At 36.2% G+C, this 20,015-nt stretch overlaps 1 protein-coding gene across 2 annotated transcripts in view; it reads left to right on the top strand.

The window, feature by feature from the left end:
* GOLPH3 (golgi phosphoprotein 3) overlaps positions 1 to 19,048 on the top strand; it is a 38,262-nt gene extending 19,214 nt beyond the window's left edge. The window contains exons 2-4 of one of the 2 annotated variants that reach the window (XM_016138292.2): positions 2,851 to 2,982; positions 7,552 to 7,666; positions 17,136 to 19,048. In XM_016138292.2, the coding sequence (XP_015993778.1) occupies positions 2,851 to 2,982; positions 7,552 to 7,666; positions 17,136 to 17,560 (672 nt within the window). In that variant the 3' untranslated portion in view covers positions 17,561 to 19,048. The remainder of the gene's footprint in view (positions 1 to 2,850; positions 2,983 to 7,551; positions 7,667 to 17,135) is intronic. The other variant, XM_036225574.1, reaches the window with a different exon arrangement.
* The last annotated feature ends 967 nt before the right edge of the window (positions 19,049 to 20,015 follow it).

The following is a 20,015-nucleotide window of genomic DNA, read 5'->3' on the forward strand; positions in this document are numbered from 1 at the left end:
ACTGATTTCCACAAAATTGTAATATTCTACAGATGGTTAAAGGCATTCTTTAAATAAAAGCAGTTGAAGGTCAAGAAAGTTTGGGAAATGCTGAATTTATTTAGACTAGTTTCTTTGACTTTTAGACTGCTTCCATTGATGTACTTTAATAAACAATGTGTATGTCTTTGTGCTCATTGTTTTCTGACTAAAGGTCCATGATAACTGTCAGCAAATGTGAACATTTATTGAGTTTTTAAAAATTTTATTAGTTTCGAGTATACTGTGGTTAGACATTTTTACAGTTTATGAAACGACCTCCCTAAGTGCTCTTTCTCTCCTCTGGCTCTCCACCTAGCCAATACGTTAATGCTGACTACATTCCCTGTGCCCTGCTCCCCATCCCCGTGACCATCTATCAACTGCTAATTTGTACTTCTTTAACTCTTGACCAGTTTCTCCCAGTCCCTTCATCCTCCTCCCCTCTGGTGGTCACCAGATTGTCCTCTATATTCGTGAATCCGTTTTTGATTAGTTTGTTCTTTTTGTTTCTTAGGTTCTGTGTATAAGTGAAATCATATAGTATGTATTACCCTCTAGGTCCATTCATGTCATTACAAATGGTAGGATTTCATTTTTTTTAATGGCTGAGTAATATTCCATTGTATATATGAACCATAATTTCTTTAATCATCTGTTGATGGGCATTTAGTTTGCTTCCATATCTTGGCTATTGTAAATAGTGCCGCCATGAACATAGGGGTGCATAGATTTTTACAAATTAATTGGTTTAACAAATGAACATTTAAAGGTGGCTTTTATATATTAATAAATGGAGACATCCTATATACATATATATTTATATAATTTCAACTTAGGATCATATATATACTGTTTTATATCTGTTTCTTATGTAGTTTCTATCTTTTTATGTATGATGTTCTATGCAGGGAAATTGCGTAATCTTGGTGTTCCTCTTTTCCATGTATACAGTGTGTTTTTATTATATTTCATTGTGGGTGGCCAGCCTTTTGTGTTCATTCTTAAACAACAAAGAGCTCCTGGTTAAGCACTTCTGCAGTTCGGAACTGTAATGGCGAGAACTCTTCTCAGTGTTTGCATTTTAAGGAGCCCAATAAACAACACACTATCCCCCCAGTCAAGTTGATCCACTTGAGTGAAAACATATCAGACAAATAGCCAAATGAATATCTTATCACTGAGAAAAAGCTGGGTTGGATGTTGTTGTTGCTTAGATGAGCAGCAGCATTGGGTTTCCTGTAGTCTCTATCCCCTTAATTTATACCTTGGAACAACCTCCCTAGGGAAGGATGTTGTCTGCAGAGCATGTCACCAGGGTTATGGTCTCGTTCCTTAACCGTTTGTTCTTTCTGCGTGGTTCCTTGCTTCTGAATGACATATTGTATGAAAAAGGTAATTTATCCCAGTTTAAGTTGTACAACCTTCTCATGAGGTTGGCCTAAAGGGTGGCTGAGTCTCTGATGCAGAGGATTCCAGCAACAACAAAAAAATTGATTGGAGTAGGACTTTGTAGTCACTTTAGCTGGCACTGCTTTGTGAAAGTCTCTGCCTATCTAGCTGTTATTATTTGTTGTTGTTAAAGTAGATAGTGAAAGGCAAGTGCTTTGAATTGGTTTCGTCTCTTGTTTCTATTAGTTTTGTTGGAGGCCTGTGAGCTGCACATGGTATGACCTTCGAATGTACCTGTTTTTGATTTTCTAGCATCCTAACACCAGTACAATCATATTAAGGTCTTAATGAAATCCTCTGTTCTTGCACATTCCCCTTGCTTTTAGACCCATCAACCTAATCATGTTTCTCTGGATTCTATGGGGGTAGAGTAATATCTAGCTCTACTTGGGATATCTCTGCCTCTCCCATCCTTGTATTTATAGGAACATATCTGATCACAATCTTGAATTTGTAGGGCCCCCAAATAGTTTTCTTGTGATCTTATGACCTCCATCAGGGCCCAGTTGTTTATTCTACAATGAGGGGGATATCCTCAAGTTCCTTTGGCTAATGATATTCTTAGTGCAGCTGCTGCTTCAGCAGGTTGATTGTCTGGCCAGTGGTCCTCTCTCAGTATGACCTTGAGCTTTGAGTGCTATTACCCTGTCCTTGGACTAACCAAGGGCATGGAAGATATTTCCTCTGTTGGTGGTGGTAGAATCTCAGATCCATTTAGGAATCTGAAATGATTATTGGCTTCTAAGTGCAAGAGCTGTGTAGTATCACTGAATACATAGTCATAATTGGCTATAATAATCATCACTTCTACTACTTTAGCCTTTCACAGTATGGTTGCAGATGTGGTTGCAGTTGTGCCTTTTGAATCAAATCATAATCTGCTTAATATTGCCAGGTCTTCCTCACCTCTGTTAACTGTCATTTTTAATGCCGCTGGCTTGTTCTGTTTGACAGACAGAGTCTAAGATTTTTTCTGTGGGTACTTCAAATTGATAGCTGGTAACTCTGCTGGCAGAGTTCATGGGTTCATAATTTGGACAGCCCCAGCTATTCGCTCTCAAAGAGGGCCCTGACTTCCTCTGGCGATGCCTGGTTGACTTGAGTATCCCCACAACCCCTAGATGCCTATTTCTTTCCGTCTGGCTGTTCTACCTTGGATATTGCCCTTAAATTTCTCTTTGGGGGTCCATATGATCACTTTACTGTTTCTTATTCAGAACTTTAGGCCTGGGCCTATACATAATGTATGATAATTGTATTTTTTCAGTATTGTATTTAAAATTATGGAAAGACATGAAAAGGCACCAGATGGCTAAAAATATTTAAATTTTTGACTGAATTCAAAGTAAATTAGCTGTTTTGTTTTTTCTTTTTAAATAGGGTTACACATCATTTTGGAATGATTGTATATCATCTGGATTACGTGGCTGTATGTTAATTGAATTAGCATTACGAGGAAGATTACAACTAGAGGCTTGTGGAATGAGACGTAAAAGTTTATTAACAAGAAAGGTAAGAGGGATACTAAAATACACATCCTTTTTAAAGAGTTTGTACTGCCTAAAAATGAAGAATGTGTCTACGGATAGCTTTCAAGAATGAAAGAGGAAGTTGATTTTAAAGTTAAGTATTCAGTCATGTTTCCATATATATATTTTTTTCATTCTTAGTTTCCTGGTTCTTTGTACATAATGAGTAATGTAATTCATTGTTAGGATAACTAGTCATTGCATCTTACATTTTTAAAAAGACTCAACTTTATTTGCTGCTTCTGAAAGCCATAATTTGGAAAAGCTTGACATAACTTTCTGTTAAATTCAGAAGTGTTATTGTGCAAATTAACCTTCTGTGGATTCTTGGTCTCGTTAGCAGAATATAAATACTTTTCAGATCTCTGCCTTCTCCATTTTGAAGGCCTGTGTAAATAGATTGGCTAGTTTTTAGAATTTTTAGCTGAGTCTCAAATATTCAAGGCTTATTCTCTTCTAGTCTGTCATTGTGTTTCTTGGGGACGTGATATTTCAAAACTGGTTTTTCCTTAATACAGTGTCCTAATGAAATCCAAAAAGATTTAGATCACACCTGAACATTTTTTGATTGATGTGCTTGCTATAGAGAGTAATAATCCTATAGGAAAGAAAGCCATTGATTCTTGAAAGTTATATGCAAAGTACATATAGTATAGCAGAAAATATTTCTCATGGGATTTTGAAATTAAATCTAGTCATTTAAAACAAAATCAAATGAGCTGACACAGGATTTTTTTAAAAAATGCCTATAGCACCTGGTATTTTTAGGTGGTCTCCCATCCAAGTGCTAACCAAGCTTGCCCTGCTTAGCTTCCACGATCAGACGAGATTGGGCACGATCAGGGTGGCATGGCTATAGTAGGATTAGTTTTAAAATTACCATTTTAGATAGCTGTCATAAAACAATATAGTTTTTATTTCATTTCGCTGTGCAAACATAGAATTATGTAAGATAAACCTTAAGAATCTGCTGTTACAGTTATCAATGAAATATGCACATAGGTCACCACTAATTAAAGTCGTTATATGTCTCTCCTTTGTGTATTTCTCACAAGGACACTTTCATTGAATTTAGGGCCCATCTGGATAATCTAGGACAATCTCATCTCCATATCTAATTTAAATTGATCCACAGAGACTTAATGGGGATTAGGTTTGGGGGTTAGGATATGAACACCTTTGAGGGGGCCACCATTCAGCTTGCTACAGTTTTCTTAGTTCTTTCTTTTGGCATTTACTTCCCTGTTTCTAAATAAACTTGCCATCTCTTGTTAAATTGAGATGCTGTTTACTTTCTATTACAGTTGGTGAATATTTGGCTCTTACAGACCACTGACCTCTGCTCTTCCCCATCTTCCAAATAGTTATATCATAATTTTTGACAAAACAATGATTGTTTTAATTTATTACAACTATATTAGCATTGTTTTTTGCAGAGTTAAATTATATCCTATCATATGCTCCTTTCTTGTGTAGTCTTTTTTTCCCCTAGAGTTAATCTCTCTTTTTAAAAAGTTTTCTATGTAGCTTTTTTTTTTTTTTCTTGGTCCCTCAGAGAAAAATTAGCAATATTAATTTTCTTGTGTTCAATACATCATATAACTCCATTAAAATTGGCTTTGTACTCCAGCCTGGACTTGTTTATGCTTTGATTTCACTTGGACTTCTGTCATATTTTCACGGCTTTCAGCATCTTGTTTCCTATATATAATATTTTCTTTGACCCTTGTGGAGAGGAAGCTGTTTTGAGATTTTGCATACTTCAGAACGCTGCCTCAGTTTTATTTGACAGTTTGTGAATAGGACGTTAGGTTTAAATTATGTTTCCATAGAATTTTGATGGTATTTCCCCTTGTCCTCCAGTTTACAGAGTTGCTGTTAAAGTCTGGTGCCCTTCTGATTTTTATTCTTTGTATGACACTTATTTCCCTTTCTAGAATCCTTTGAGATCTTCTGTTTATCCTTAGTGTTCTGAAATTGTATGATATGCTTTGACGTGAGTCTTTAAAAATTCATTGTGCATGAAACTTCATTGTGCACCGGCTCTTCAGTTTGGAAGTGTGTAACTTTTGGTTTTGAGAAGTTTTCTTAAATTTCTTGTATCTTCTCTCCATTTTCTGGACTGCTATAAATTGGATGTGGACCTTTTGGCTGCTTTTTTCCCCCCTGACTTTTGTATATTTCCCAGCTTTATTGATATATAATTGACATTCTCTTGGCCTCTTTTATCTCTTAACCCTCTGCTGAGGTTTTTTTTTTTTTTTTTTTCTTTTTTTTTAATGGCTCTTACATTTTTTTTATTTTCAGGAGCTCTTGTTTTTTATTGTGGCTTCTTGTTCTTGTTTTATGGATGTAACTAACATCTTTTTTTAAATCTCTGAGGATATTATGGCTCTTTTGAAAGTTTCTTTTATCTGTGTTACGTATGTTTCATCAAAGTTTTTATTGTCTCTGTTGTTGAAGGCTTTCCTTCAAATGTCATCTTTGGTTATCCGTTCGTATTTAGGAATGAGACTCCCTCTTATAAGGGAAAAAAAAGAACTAAGTAGAAATTATATGTGTGAGCAGAGACTATTCGATAGTGGGCTACACGTTACTGAATTTTGTTACGGAGTTTAGAACTTACTCTGTGAGTCTTTGAAGAGTTTTAAGCAGAAACAGTGGAATGTCATGATAAGATTTGCTTTTTGTAAAAATGAGTGACAAGAATGAATTGAAAAGGGCTAAAACTAGTTAGTAAACTTAAATTAACCCAAGTGAGAGATAACCAGATTAGTTAGTTAGACTAGAATAATGGCAGAGGTGATGGAGAAAAGTAATCCCTCTGAGAGATTTAGGGGACAGAATTTCATAAGAAAAAGGATCCACCCGTACCGAGGTTATCGTGATTAATAAAACACCTCTCTTAAAGTGGGGATGGGCATGAGGTGGATTTAAGGTATAAGTGGGAGGTAAGAAAAGTAGTGTGGCATGATCACAGTATATAGACCTACAACTTCTTATTCTCCCTGACCCCCCAACTAAAAGCATGCTCTAGAACAGTAGTGTCCAAAGAACTTTCTGTGGTGATGAAGATGTTCTGAATCTGCACTGTCGAATACACTAGCCACTAGTCACCTTTGTCAATGAGGCAGACACTTGAAATGTGGCTAGTGCAAATCGAGACATGGCTGTAAATAAAAAACACGCTGGATTTTTGAAGACTTACTGTGGAAAAAAAGGATGTAAAATATCTCAACTTAGTGTAGCAGTTAGCACATCTGCTGTACTCGCAGAAGGTTCTGGATTCGTGCCCCAGTGGAGCCACAGTCCATGGACTATGGTCATGCCATCCTGAACAAGCCCAATGTCTGATCTCAGAAGCTAAGCAGGGTCAGACTTGGTTAATACTTGGATGGGAGACCACCTAGGAAGACCAGGTGCTATAGGCATTACAAAAAAAAAAATTATTCATGTTAATATTTGACTAGAGTGGGTTAAGTTATATTAAAATTGTATTAATATTAAAGTTACATTAAAATTAATTTTACCTTTTTTCCTTCTTTATTATAACTGAAAAATTTAAATAGGTTTGTGGTGTGCATTTTGGTCATACTGTCTCAGAAGTAGGTATCGTATGTGCTTTTTTTTTAACCTTTCAGAAGATAGAGCAAAAAGGTAAAGGATACTTTGAGGATAAATTTGAAAGACTTGCATGTAAAAAATGATACTGTTAAATTTCATAGCATTTTAATAGCTAACATTAATATAACATTCAAATTTCATATTAGAGAATTTCAACTAGAAATTTTTTGCTTAGGCAAGAACATTAATGAAAGCTATAAGAGATCTACTTGGGTAAAATAGTATAGCATTTTTCTCTCTTATCCCCTAACTCTGAATTTTCCATTCTTAAGGTGGGTTCTGTATCTGTAATATGGTTTACAGAAATATTTGTAGTATTTAAAATTTTATGTCATCTCAAACCTATTGGTATTTATTTTTAATGTTCATGCTAGTTGTCAGAACTTCAAAAAAGCGTTTCTTACCCCTAGAATTATATTTCATTATTTAAATCTTTATATTTTATTGTGGTATAAACTTTCGGCTCCAGTCCGTCTTAATTTTTACTGCTAATGTTTTAATAACATTTATTGAACAATTTCTCTACCAATGTAAAATGCCACATTTATCGTATACTGAATTCTTAATTAAAACAGATTGTTTCTGGATCTAATAAATGTTTAAAAAATGGATTTGTGGATCAAATAGCCCATGGTTTAGTAACAAAAGGAATTATAGTTAGTGTAAACTGTTCTGGCATTTTGCTTTAATAATTATTTCACAGTAGCTTTTTTTTTCATTCATGATTGTAGCTAATATGGTTAGGTTAAATATTGAATTTCCTTAATATGGAATTAATTTAAAATCTGAACTTTGATGATACTGCGTGGACACTTGGGGTTTTAACTGGTTGAATTATTTACGTAATTGTTTAAGTTTTTCATTTAAAGAGATCAAGTCAGAGAAAAGGAAGCAGCAGATCATTTCATTCTTACCGCTTTCATTTTAGGTGATCTGTAAGTCTGATGCCCCAACAGGGGATGTTCTTCTTGATGAAGCTCTGAAGCATGTTAAGGAGACTCAGCCTCCAGAAACAGTCCAGAACTGGATTGAGTTACTTAGTGGTAAGTGTCTGTGTGTAAACTAAAAACTGTATTCTGTTTACAAGTTTTTTGTAAAAGTTTAAAATCCTTTTGAAAGAAACGCAGACAAAATAGCCAACAGCTTGTTTAGTTTTTAGTCAAACTTTAAAGTTATCAGTTACTAAATAGGGGAAATAGTGGTTTAAAAAATTTTATCCCCTTTCACCAGATTGAGCAGATGTCAGATGAGTTGCAATGTTCTTCCTTAGAGCTCTCATCCTTTATCAGTTACCTCACACTACCTTATTGTGGACAGGCTAGTTGAACTGTGGTAACAAACAACTCCTAAACCTCAGTGGTTTAAAACAGCCATTTAATTCTCACTTATATGGTAAGTCAATCACAGGCCATTTCATTCTCACTCTGGCAGCCAAGCAAGTGGAACTGCCACCATCTGGAGCATTGTCAGTCACTATTGTAAAGGGAAGAAGAGCATAGCAGATCACTCAGACTCTTGAGTTTCTGCTCAGAAATGACACGTGATTTAGGTTTCATTGGTCACAGCAAGTCACATGGCTTCTAATTTTAAGAAGATGGAAAAGTGCCACTGTAGTGGGGAAGAACCTGAAACTTTTGGTTGACAGCACTAATGTCTACATTTATGTTTATTTGTGTATTTGCCTAACCTTCTAGATAGAGAGCGCCTTGAGTATCGCCCTAAGTTGATCTTCCCCTCTGTTATATAAAACATAACTTCTGCATACAGTTGATCCTTGAACAACATAGTCCATTTGTATGTGGATTTTTTTTCAGTAAATATTGTAAATGTATTTTCTCTTACGATTTTCTTAACATTTTATTTTTCTAACTTTATTGTAAGAATACAATATATAATACATATAAGAAGTGTTAATCGACTTATTGGTAAGGCTTCCAATAACAGTAGGTTATGAATAGTTAAATTTGGGGGGAGTCAGAAGTTATATGTTAATTTTCAACTGCACAGGGTTCGGCACCTCTAGCTCATGGGTCTTTGAAGGCTCAACTGTATATGTATTGTTATTTTATTTCATGGTCAAATGTATTGCTGCTTAGAGCAACTGTTTTAAGAATGTAGACTTTGTCAGAAATTGGTAATTAACATAATGACTTTTTTCTCACTTAGAAATATTTTCTAAAATAAGTTCTATTATGAATATTGTTCTGCAAGTAAGAGAGTTTGCATTTTGCATGTTTTTTTTTAATTTAAAAATTGAATATACATACTCCATTCTTGGCTAAAAGGGCAATTAATGGGCATTTTACACTTAGGGCAGGGTTCATTCTTCTTTTTGATAGAGAACATATGTTTATTTACAAGATTGTCTTGATTATTTTGAAATTTTGTTCTTGACCACCCTCTTGTAGATCTGGTAAAGTTTTGTACCTCATTGAGAGAAATGTTAACTTTACCCTTTCCCCCTTTGTGCTTAGGATATAGGTGATGTCTTAGAATTTCTTTTGCAGGAATCTTTTAAATTACTTTGCTCATTTGATGAAGATTTCTTTGGTTAAAACTAGATACTGTAAATCATAAATATACTTTTCAGCACATACCAATGCAGTATGTACCCAACTAAGTGTCAGCCCTCTTTGGGGTTAGCCTTCCACTTAAGCCTGTCAGCAAGATGCAGCCATCCAACTGATGGACTCAGTGAGGGCCCTGTTGTTAACTCTATATGTTAAACGTTAGCAGATACAATTATTTTTAGATAAAGGAGAAAGTGCTAATAACTTCTAACTATACCTTGATGGATCATTTTGTAAATTTTTTTGGAGATAACTGACCTAAGCAGTCTTGGGTTGAGCTCATATCATGCTGTCATTGTTGACCACTTCTGTTACTATAAATCACAACTTGTAATTAGGTTCTCAACTGGCCAAAAGGAGGGTTTCTTAAAGTTGCTGGTGGTGGTGGTGGTGGTGGTGGTGGTGGTGGTGGTGGTGGTGGTGGTGGTGATGGTGGTGGTTGTTGTCATTATTATTATTATTTATTTTATTTTAATTTTTTTGGCAAATAAATTACAAGTGCTAAATTTCTTTTTATGGAACATAGTGGGTATTACCTTAATGTTACTGTTATTAATATCCACTTTGGTGTCACTTAGCACTGTGGAGATATTCTCAGATGTTCCATCCATCAGTGATCTCTTTCTAACATCTGTGAGCTAATGGAACCTGGGGCTTTGGTTTAATAATGTCTTAGGTCATATAATTTCCTTCGACAGTTTATATGCCTTAAATTGAATTCCTACCAATAAATTTATGAACAAGGATTCAATTAGTATAGCATTTGAGGAGGATGAACATCAACTTTGATTCTCAACTTGAGCTGATGTTGCAATGTTCTTAGCAGATTGAGGAGTGAAAAGATGGCAACAGTCTAAGCTTTTCTCAAAAGTATTTAAAAGCAATGAAGATTTTATAAAACTGTCCATTTGAATTAGGAATTTGAGTAAACTATGAGGCTAATACTTAGCAAGTTATTTTTTTAAACAATGTCCTATAAAGTTGAGAATGGTTATCAATGCCAGCATATTACCTCTAGCATCTTAGTTGCATTTTCCTGACATACATTAAGAATGAACCATAATTTCAGCATAAAAGAAGGGAATCCATAGTGGGAGAAGAAAAACACATTTCTTTTAAATTAAGAAAACATCTATTTTCCACCTTGTACTGATAGTTGCTGATTTTTTTAAAAAAGCATTTTTTTTTAATTGTAGTAAAATGTACACAGCATATCCCTTACTATCTCAACCAATTTTAAGTGTCCAGTTCTGTGGTCAGCTTGATTTGTAAATTTTTAAAATTTTCAGTTGCTTCAAGATAATGCGTGTTATCACATACCAGTTATTGCAGGCAGCACTGACAGACACGTGTGTGAAACTTAGAAGTGCTTCCAGACTGAAGGAATCTTGAAACGCATTTGGGGAATGGTTGCATATTTCTAATAATTTGATAAGAGATTAGAATTTAACAGTATAGTTCTCTAAGTACAGTAGCTCAGAGAAAAGAGCAATCCTTGGGAACTTAAGTAGTCGGAGGAGGAAGTGGAACGTGGTCTAGGCTTTTGAAGGGTCAGCATGAGACTGAAAGAAGGAATTGTTCCTGTTTAGAGGGATTAGAGGGAGTGATAAAATGAGTGGACTATCCTTGCACAGCTAAGTCAGCTTGCTACTTGATTTTTAAAACTTAAGTATTGTGCTACATTGTTGAGGGTTACTTGCATAGGTGGGAAGGAAAAGAGAATAACACAAGTCGTTCAAGTGGTTACCTCTGGGGCAAAGAAGGACATGGGAGGCATCTAAGGCGCTGACAGAGGTTTCTTTGCTGGGGTGGAGGGGATTCTAGGGGTTGGTTTGGTTATTACTTACACTGTACATCTGTACATGCTAAAGCTACTGATATGTTGTCAACATATATAGCTTGTTAATATAAAAAATTTAATATGCATATATTTGAAGCATAAACTTAAAAATGTTTAATGATTACTGGTTTTAAGAATAATGAATTTCTGGTTTTCTGAAATCTAAGACATGTAGTTTATCAATTTGGTCACAAGGTGTCACTAGATTGCCAAATTTATAAACATGCTTTTAGTTTTGTAACATGTCAAGGAAGACAGTTTTTTGTGTATGTGAAATGATTTAGGTGCCTGTCAGTATGTCATTTCTACTGGAGTAATTGTTGAGCAGTGGACATAAATAACCTTTGAAAAACTTTTCCTGTCTATATATGCTTCTCACAATTTTCTTTGTAGAAAAGTGAACTGTAAATAGATTTTATACATATTAAATTTGTTTATATAACTTACAAGTCTCTTCACATAGAAGTGAATAATTTAGGGACTGATGAACAACAGTACGGATCAAAGTAACATCCTTTAATCTAGAATTTTAGTAGCATTCATTCATCAGGCGTTTATTACAAAGTATTTAAAGGTACTTAATATTCTGCTTAAATTGAAGCAGCTAGGTGTTAGTAGTTAGTATAGGTACTATACCAGTACCTATTACAGTATCTTCTCTTTACTCATCTAGCTGTCTTCCTTCCATTTTAATTTATACTGGTAGTCTTGAAAGTATGCTAATCTCTTTATTCTTTGATTTTACCTTAGTTTCATTCTTTTAAAATAAAAAGCAGAAATGTTAGGATGCCAAGACACTTTGCCCACTAAATTATTCCATTACATGTTTTTGGAGGTGGTCCAAATAGTATTAAACAATATTTGCATGTTACACTCTTTCAGCCTTCTGCTTATGAGAGTTCTTCATTCTTTCAAATATTTATGGAGATCTGAATAACAGTTTTGCTGAACTGAGCACACAAGGTTTGCCCTTTTCCGGGGAACTGCTACAAAAAAGAGGTTGATATGAGTCCCTTTTTATTACTTCCTCTGAGGCAGAAATAATGGCCCGTAAGAAGGTCCAATCAGAGATAGAACACCTTATTTGAAGGTGGGTCTGTCTATGTGAGGATCTTCTCATTTTTAGTAGCAACACTAAACTACAAGTTAGCATATTTTGGAACTAAGAAATTCTCACAGCAATTTTATAAGCATTACTGTTCCATTGGTCACAATATATAAGATTTAATTGTGAATAAGATGTGGATAAACCTTGGTTTGACTTCAATACAATAGACAGTAAATCATAAACTGCTAATCCTACTTATTTCCCATGAGAAAGAAAAAAAATCATTGTGTTTAGCAGCATTAGAGAGATTTTTTTCTTTTTAAGTATAGAGAAATTAAACTATAGGTTTCTCAGAATAATCTTGATTCTGTTTGTTGATTGTTTGGGATTAGATGGTCAAGACAGTCTCTGAGGCATAGACCACCTTCCTATTTGACTAGTGAATTGCTAGGGAATAGTACTTTAATAATTGACAAATCATTTTATAAGCATTGTTAATAATTTATTGTAGAATTGAAGTAGTGCTTTTTATTGACTTTCACATAAATGTGGCTATTAATTTATTAGCTTAAATTTCTAAAAGTTAATTGAGAATGTCAGAAAACGAGCTAGTCAATTCTAGCCTAGCGACTTAGCCTGCCACCTGCCAGTGACATTAGAAAACGCAAAACAAAACCCAGTCTGTCTGCAGACAGACATTTGTTGGGGAGACAGTCAGTTTTATATGATGAGGTTTGAAAATCTACTAGGGCCCCAGATATATTTCAGCTCTTCTCTTTTTGGAAGTTACCAAGGAAGTTAAGTGCAGCGATTGTTGTTTGTAGAAGCTAATTTGCCAGGGTTTTTTTATTTGAAAAAGTTACTTTTTTTTTTTTTTAAATACAAGTGGCGACTTCAATTTACTTAATTTACAGTACCAACTTTTCATTATTTGATAATTTTTTTCAAGTGAAATGCTCTAAAAATCTCAACTTCATATGGTCTCATGTGTTTTTTAAAGCCACTGTTTCCTTGTTGATTTTTTACCTCAGTGATCTGTCATTTGATGTCAGTGGGGTGCTAAAGTCTCCCACTATTACTTTATTATGTTGATCCTCTTTATGTCTGTCAGTATCTGCTTTTTATATTTAGGTGCTTCTTCATTGGGTGTATAGATATTTACAGGACTTATAACCTTTTGTTGGATTAATCCCCTTATTACAAAATGCTCTTGTTTCTTGCTACAGCCCTTTTTAAAAAATTAGATTAAATATTTTTATTATGAAAATAAATAATATGTAATTATTTCCAGTAATCATATATATATATATCTGTAATACTTTTTCTTATAGAAATACTTTTTTATATTAGAACGTATCAAAAACATGTTACTTAATACATGTAAACCACTATAAATTTAGCTTCTGATTTCCTGTATGGATATTATATTTGCATTTAAATAAATTAATCTACAAGGATTGGCTTTATAGCATACAATTTTTAATACCTACATTTCAGTTTAAAATTTCTTTCTCTACAATATCAGCAAGCGTCATGTTGTTTGACTCTTACATATGGTAAATTTATAATTAATGTTATTCTTTGACTTTTTATTTAACATCTTTATTGATATGTATACAGCCGTTGTTTTAAAGTTTATTTTGTCTAAGAATTGCTACCTCAGCTTTTTTTTTCTCTCATTTCCATTTGCATGAAATATCTTTCTCCATCCCTTTACTTTCAGTTTGTGTCTGTCTGTTAATCTGAAGTAGGTCTCTTGTAGGAGCATATGTTTGGGTTTTGTTTTTTATTCATTCAGCCACCCTGCGTCTTTTGATAAGAGTATTTAGCCCACTTACATTTAAAGTAATTGTTGATAGATATGTAGTTATTGCCGTTTTATTGTTTCCTGATTGTTTTTATAGTTCTTCTCTGTTGCATTCTTATTTTCTTGCTCTTTTCTTTTGAATGTCGATGACTTTCTATAGCATTGTTTGGATTTCTTTTTATATTTCTTGTATATCGCATAGATTTTTGTTTTGTGGTTCCTGTGTGCTTCATATATACTAGCCTATGTATATAGTAGTCTTTTAAGTTGATAGTTGCTTAAATTCAAAAATATTTTAAAACAACTTTTTACTTAACTCCTAAGTATTTATGTTTTTGTCATTATCTTCTACTTTTGTGTGTTCCTTTAATTTATTGTTGCAATTACACATGAACTCCTACTTTTGCCTTTTAAGCTTTGTAATAGTTTTATAGTTGTTTGATCCACATCTTTTGCTAAGTGCCTTTGTCAGTGAGAATTTTTTTCTTCTCCTGTATTATTTACATACATATATTTTAATTACCACCCCCACTTCCACCCCTGACCTATGGATGTTGCCGTCTCCCCTTAAGAACTGAATCTCGGGGCGTCTCCTCCCACACGCTCGCAGTGTGCACCCTGGGGCCTGGCACGCTGTGGGTATGGCTCCAGTGGGGCTCAAACTCAGGATCTTCTGCATGTAAAGCAGACATGCTAACCACTATATGGTACCAGCCCCACTTAAACTTTCGATCTTTTTTTCTTAAAGAAGTCCCTTTAACATTCAGTGTAATACTGGTCTAGTGGTGATGAATTCCTTTAGCTTTTTCTTGTCTGGGAAACTCTTATCTCCTTTAATTCTAAATAATAGTCTGGCTGGGTAGAGTGCAATTCCCTTCTGGCCTGCAAAGTTTCTGTTAAGAAATCTGTTAACATTCTACTGGGAGCTCCCTTGTAGATAGGTAACTGCTTTTTTCTTGCTGCTTTAAAATTCTCTCTTTGTTTTTAACCTTTGGCATTTTAATTACGATGTATCTTGGTGTGGGCCTCTTTTGGTCCATCTGGTTTGAGACGCCACATTTCCTGGACTAATTGTATGACTATTTTCTTCATCAGGTTAGGGGTCTTTGGTTATTATTTCTTCAAATAGGTTTCCAATCCCTTGTACTCCCTCTCTTCTTCTGGTACCCCTATGATGCTAATGTTGGTACCTTTGACGTCTCAGAGGTCCCTTAACCTATCCTCATTTGTTTTGATTCTTTTTTTTTTTTTTTTTTTGCTGTTCTGATTGTGTTTTCTGCTACGTTGTCTTCCAGATTACCAATTTGACCCTCTGCTTCATCCAATCCGTTGTTGATTCCTTCTAATGTATTCATTTAAGTTATTTATTCATTTCTGACTTCATCTTTTTTATGGTTTCTATCTCCATTTTTATGTTTCCTAGTTTTTAGTCAACATTCTTACTAGATCCTCTATTCTCCTAAGTTCATTGAGTATCCTTATAACCAGTGTTTTGAACTCTACTTCTAGTAGATTGCTTGACTCCATTTTGTTTAGGTTTTTTTTTCTAGACTTTTGTCTTGTTCTTTTATTTGGGTCATGTTTCTTTGTGTACTCCTTTTGGCTGCCTCCCTGTGTTTGTTTCTATGTATTAGGTAGTTCTATGTCTCTCGGTCTTAGCAGAGTGGCCTTATGTAGTAGGTGTTGTGTGAGACCCAATGGCACAGTCTCCCTGGTCACCTGAACTGGGTGTTCTAGGTGTGTCCCTTGTATGGGTTGTGAGTGCCGTTCTGTCATAGTTGAGCCTTGATTCTTGTTGGCACATTACTGGGTGTGATCGACCCTCAAGCTGTCTGGCTGTTAGGACTGGTCATGATTACAGCGGGTGAGCTATCGCTTTGGGGCTGACCCCATGGAAGGGGAGTTGCTTTAGCAGGGCTCTAGTGTTTGCCGAGTCCGCCCTCTGGGTACTTTGTTTGTGTAGGTGATTGGATGGTCTTGTGTGATCTGAAGCTGTCCACCAGTTCCGTTGTTCTGGAGCCTCTTGCGAGGGGCTCCAGTGCAGCTTAAGGTCAGGTACTACTTGTTCTAGGTTGGGGGCTGTCTTGTAAGAGCTACAAAGTAATCTGTGGTTGGTTGCTGCTTGTGCTGGGCTTAGAGGCACTTGGGAGAGGTTATTCTGCAAACAGAGTGGCTGCCACTAGAGTTGGGCTTTAGGACCCTTTTGGGGGCACCCTGATGTGAACTGAGGCCAGCTGCCACACTCACTGGGTTTGTGGCTGCTTAGTTGCGGCTACATTCTAAGCCAAGGCCTGCTGCTGTATATGTCAGGGTCGGGGCTACTTGATGATAAGCATAATGCAATTTGAGACCTGTTGCTGCTTGTGCCAGGCTTGGGGTAGCTTAGGAAGTAGTACACGGTATACTGAGGCCAGCTGCAGCTTGTTTGAGGTTTGTGGACCTTTGAGAGATTGTAGGAAAGTCCACAGTGTGAGCTGAGACACGCTTGTGTGTAGGAGCTGGTGGAAGAGCTTCTAGATGCGTGTGTTGGTTGGGGTGGAGTCTCAGGGAATCATCAGGGCAGTGCGAACAGTGTTAGCAAGGTAATGGAGAGCTCAGATTTGACGTTCACCTGCTCTGCTCTGGTCTGGCTGGCTGAGATTAGGGCTCAACAAAGGAACGTTGGTGCCTGCCAATCCTTTTGTCCCCGGAGAGCCATTCTGACTGCTGCCCCTAGTTCCTCCCTTTATTTCCCTGGCCCTTTTTGAGCTTCTTTCCCTCGAGTTCAGAGTGAGTGTTTGAGCAAGCAAGTCTGTGTGCAGACCTTAAGAGAAATGCCTGGGACTCCAGCAGCCCTTCGCTTGGATAATAATCCCTGCTGATTTTCACAGCCAGAAGTTTTGGGGATTCCTCTTCCCAGCACTGGTGCTCTGAGCTGGAGATGCTGGTATGCGACTGGGACCTCTCGCTCTTCAGGAGGGACCGCCACAGCCAAAATACATCCCTCCTTGACTCTCAGTCAGCACAGCGTGTGTGGGACCAGCCCATTCCACGTCTCCACCCCTCTTACTAGTCTTGTCGTGCTGCCTTCTATATATCCTTAGTTATAGGACTTGTGTTCAGCAAGTCTTCTTATTGATAGTTGTTCTGTAATTAAGTTGTAATTTTGATGTGGTCATGGGAGGAGGCGAGTACAGTATTTCTTCCTCCACCCTCTTGACTGGAAGACAATACCTATCGTTTCTAACTTCTGAAATCTTTCGTTTAGGTGAGACGTGGAATCCATTAAAACTGCATTATCAGTTAAGAAACGTGCGGGAACGATTAGCTAAAAACCTGGTAGAAAAGGGTGTACTGACAACAGAGAAACAGAACTTTCTACTTTTTGACATGACGACACATCCCCTCACCAACAACAACATTAAGCAGCGCCTCATCAAGAAGGTTCAGGAAGCTGTTCTTGACAAATGGGTGAATGACCCTCACCGCATGGACAAACGCTTGTTGGCCCTCATTTACCTAGCCCATGCCTCCGATGTTCTGGAGAATGCTTTTGCTCCACTTCTGGATGAGCAGTATGATTTAGCTACGAAGAGAGTGCGGCAGCTCCTTGACTTAGATCCCGAAGTGGAATGTCTGAAGGCCAACACCAACGAGGTTCTGTGGGCGGTGGTGGCAGCATTCACCAAGTAACTCTGCTCAGAATGAAGTATTCTCCTCCCTCTCATGTAAACCAGTAGTTTTTCTTCTATCGACTTCTGGTTTTCTGCAGTTTGTATTTTCCCACACTATAATTGGCTTTTATTTTATGAAATAGTAAGTGGCTTTTTAAAAAAAAATATATATATGTATGCAGGATTCTGCTGGTACGAGAGGCCTTCCTCTTTCTGTTTTAAAAAAAGTTTTACTGCCATATTGGCATTCCATTTCTTGTTGCCATTCTCACCATTACCCGTTCGGGGTGTCTGGTATGCTTTGACTTTCAGAGTACTTCCAGTCTCCTTACATGCACATCTTTTGGATTACCTCAGGTTGAGTTGTTCCCACATGTGCATGTACATCTCATATTCTGCCTACAGTTCAGATGGAAGTCACAAAAAGGCCTTTAACTCACCAAAGGTAAATATCTTTATCTATTAGGACATTTTATACATAGACCTCAGTTGAGATGTATACTTAGCAAAATTATTTTTAAATTGAAACAACACAATAAATAATATAAAATGCCCCTTGGATTTTTGCTTCCCATATGAATCTATTATAAGACTTGTTATAATTTTAACTATTAAATCACAAAGGTCCAGTCGTTTCACAAAGCCAGTTTGGGATGGGCTGCATTCCAGTTATGCTGTATATAGTTTGAATTATATATAAATTGCCCCTTCTGCCCACTCCACCTCCGTCTTAGTATTTTGCAAGATTTAATTAATTGCACACCTGGTGCCCCTCACTTGCTGTAGTCATTGTTTGATGGCAAAATAGACCCCTCATCATTGAAGGAGAGAGAGGTGTGTCTGCTCCCGATATTTTTTTAGCCGTGCCATTCGTGGCACTCTTTGCCTATGCATCTCCTTTTTGGAATGATTTTTGGGTCTTACTGTTTTTTATCATTTCTGTAGGGAAGAGGCTTGTGACCAGTACTAATCTTGAGTACAGTTTTTTCTTTTCTTGACCACAAGTAAATTAATGTCTGCTCTTAAATGTCATTTATCGACTCACACTTTCTTGGGGAAGAAAATTAAATGTCAGTCCTAGCAGATTTTGCATGTAAATTGTTAGCAAGTGATGACTACGATTCAGATGATTAAGAATTTTGTAACAGAAGCTCTGCTATGTTTTAATTTTTATATACAATTATGATAATTAGCACATCGTAAGAATATAAACCTTTGCTTTTTAAAGTTTATTTTTACTATTTCTTTATCACTGTTTATCATATCACCATTGGTTTCATAATGTAAATACTATATATTGAAAAAAATGTCAATTTTTTTATTACTGTAGTTCATGTTAATAGTGGGGCTTTCAGGTGTTTAGAGATTTTTTGGTTAACATTCAATGCAAAAGTACTAGATGGTGTATAACTCTAGAGTTAAATTTTAAGGGATCCTCTAATCTGTATACTATCTTTTTATCTGAAGTAATAAAATAAACTATGATCTTGAAAGTGCCTGAATCAGAGCAAGCATGTCATTTGTATTTCATTTTAGTTTTCTTTTTATTGAAGTTTTACTTAACCCTTGTATAGCATGGTGATATTTTAATGCAGGGGTTGGCAAGCTTTTCTTACATGGCCAGATTTTAGGCTTTAGGCCACATATGGTGTCTGTTGAAACTACTATACTAAGTGGAAGTTGCCATAGGCAATACAAATAAATGGGCAAGACTGTTCTGCTGAAACCATATTTATAGAAACAGGCAGCCGGCCATGAGGCAGTGGTTTCCCAGTCCCTCTTTAAGACATGTAAAAAGACAGATTTTCTATCCACTAAAGTAACTTCCAAAAATGACACTACTGGTGGCAATTAAGTACAGAAACTCTTTGTTTATAGTTACCTCCCATAAAATGGATACTGGAAACTGATATTAGTATCCTGGAATTTCTTTTCAGGTAAAGATTCATTGTTTTTCCCTTGAAAGGATTTTAGGTGCGAGGCAATGGATATTTCTAAGGGATTCTTCACTTCATCCTCTGTATTCTCAAGCAAGGAGAAAAGGGCCTGAACTTCTGTCAGCGTTTTAGAGCGGGAGGGAGTGCGCTCACATCTCTCCTCATGTGTGGCCCCAACTTCAGAACATTTTTCTATATTCAGAGGAGAGGAAAAGTAGTACAATCTGGAGGGGAGACTGTTACCTAGAACTCTTTTTCCTATAAAAAGCTGCTGCTGCTGTCCTCTTTAAAGCAGGAATGGGGTGACTCCATGGAAGTAATTATTCTGTGTGGTAGAAGCAGTATTTCCACAGTTTCTATTATGTCAGATCCAAGAATCAGGTAGTCAGTTTTAATGTAAAACTTACATAAAGATCTGCTGTGCAAAAGAGTCAGTTGCTGTGGCTTTTTGACTTCTTCGTATGTTGTTGCATTGAGATGTGTTCCTTAAAATAACCGATCTCTGGAACAGTGCTCTAACAGAATGGAGAAAGGAAA

This window comes from Rousettus aegyptiacus, unplaced genomic scaffold (assembly GCF_014176215.1).
Source record: "Rousettus aegyptiacus isolate mRouAeg1 unplaced genomic scaffold, mRouAeg1.p scaffold_m13_p_8, whole genome shotgun sequence".
Lineage (NCBI taxonomy): Eukaryota > Metazoa > Chordata > Mammalia > Chiroptera > Pteropodidae > Rousettus > Rousettus aegyptiacus.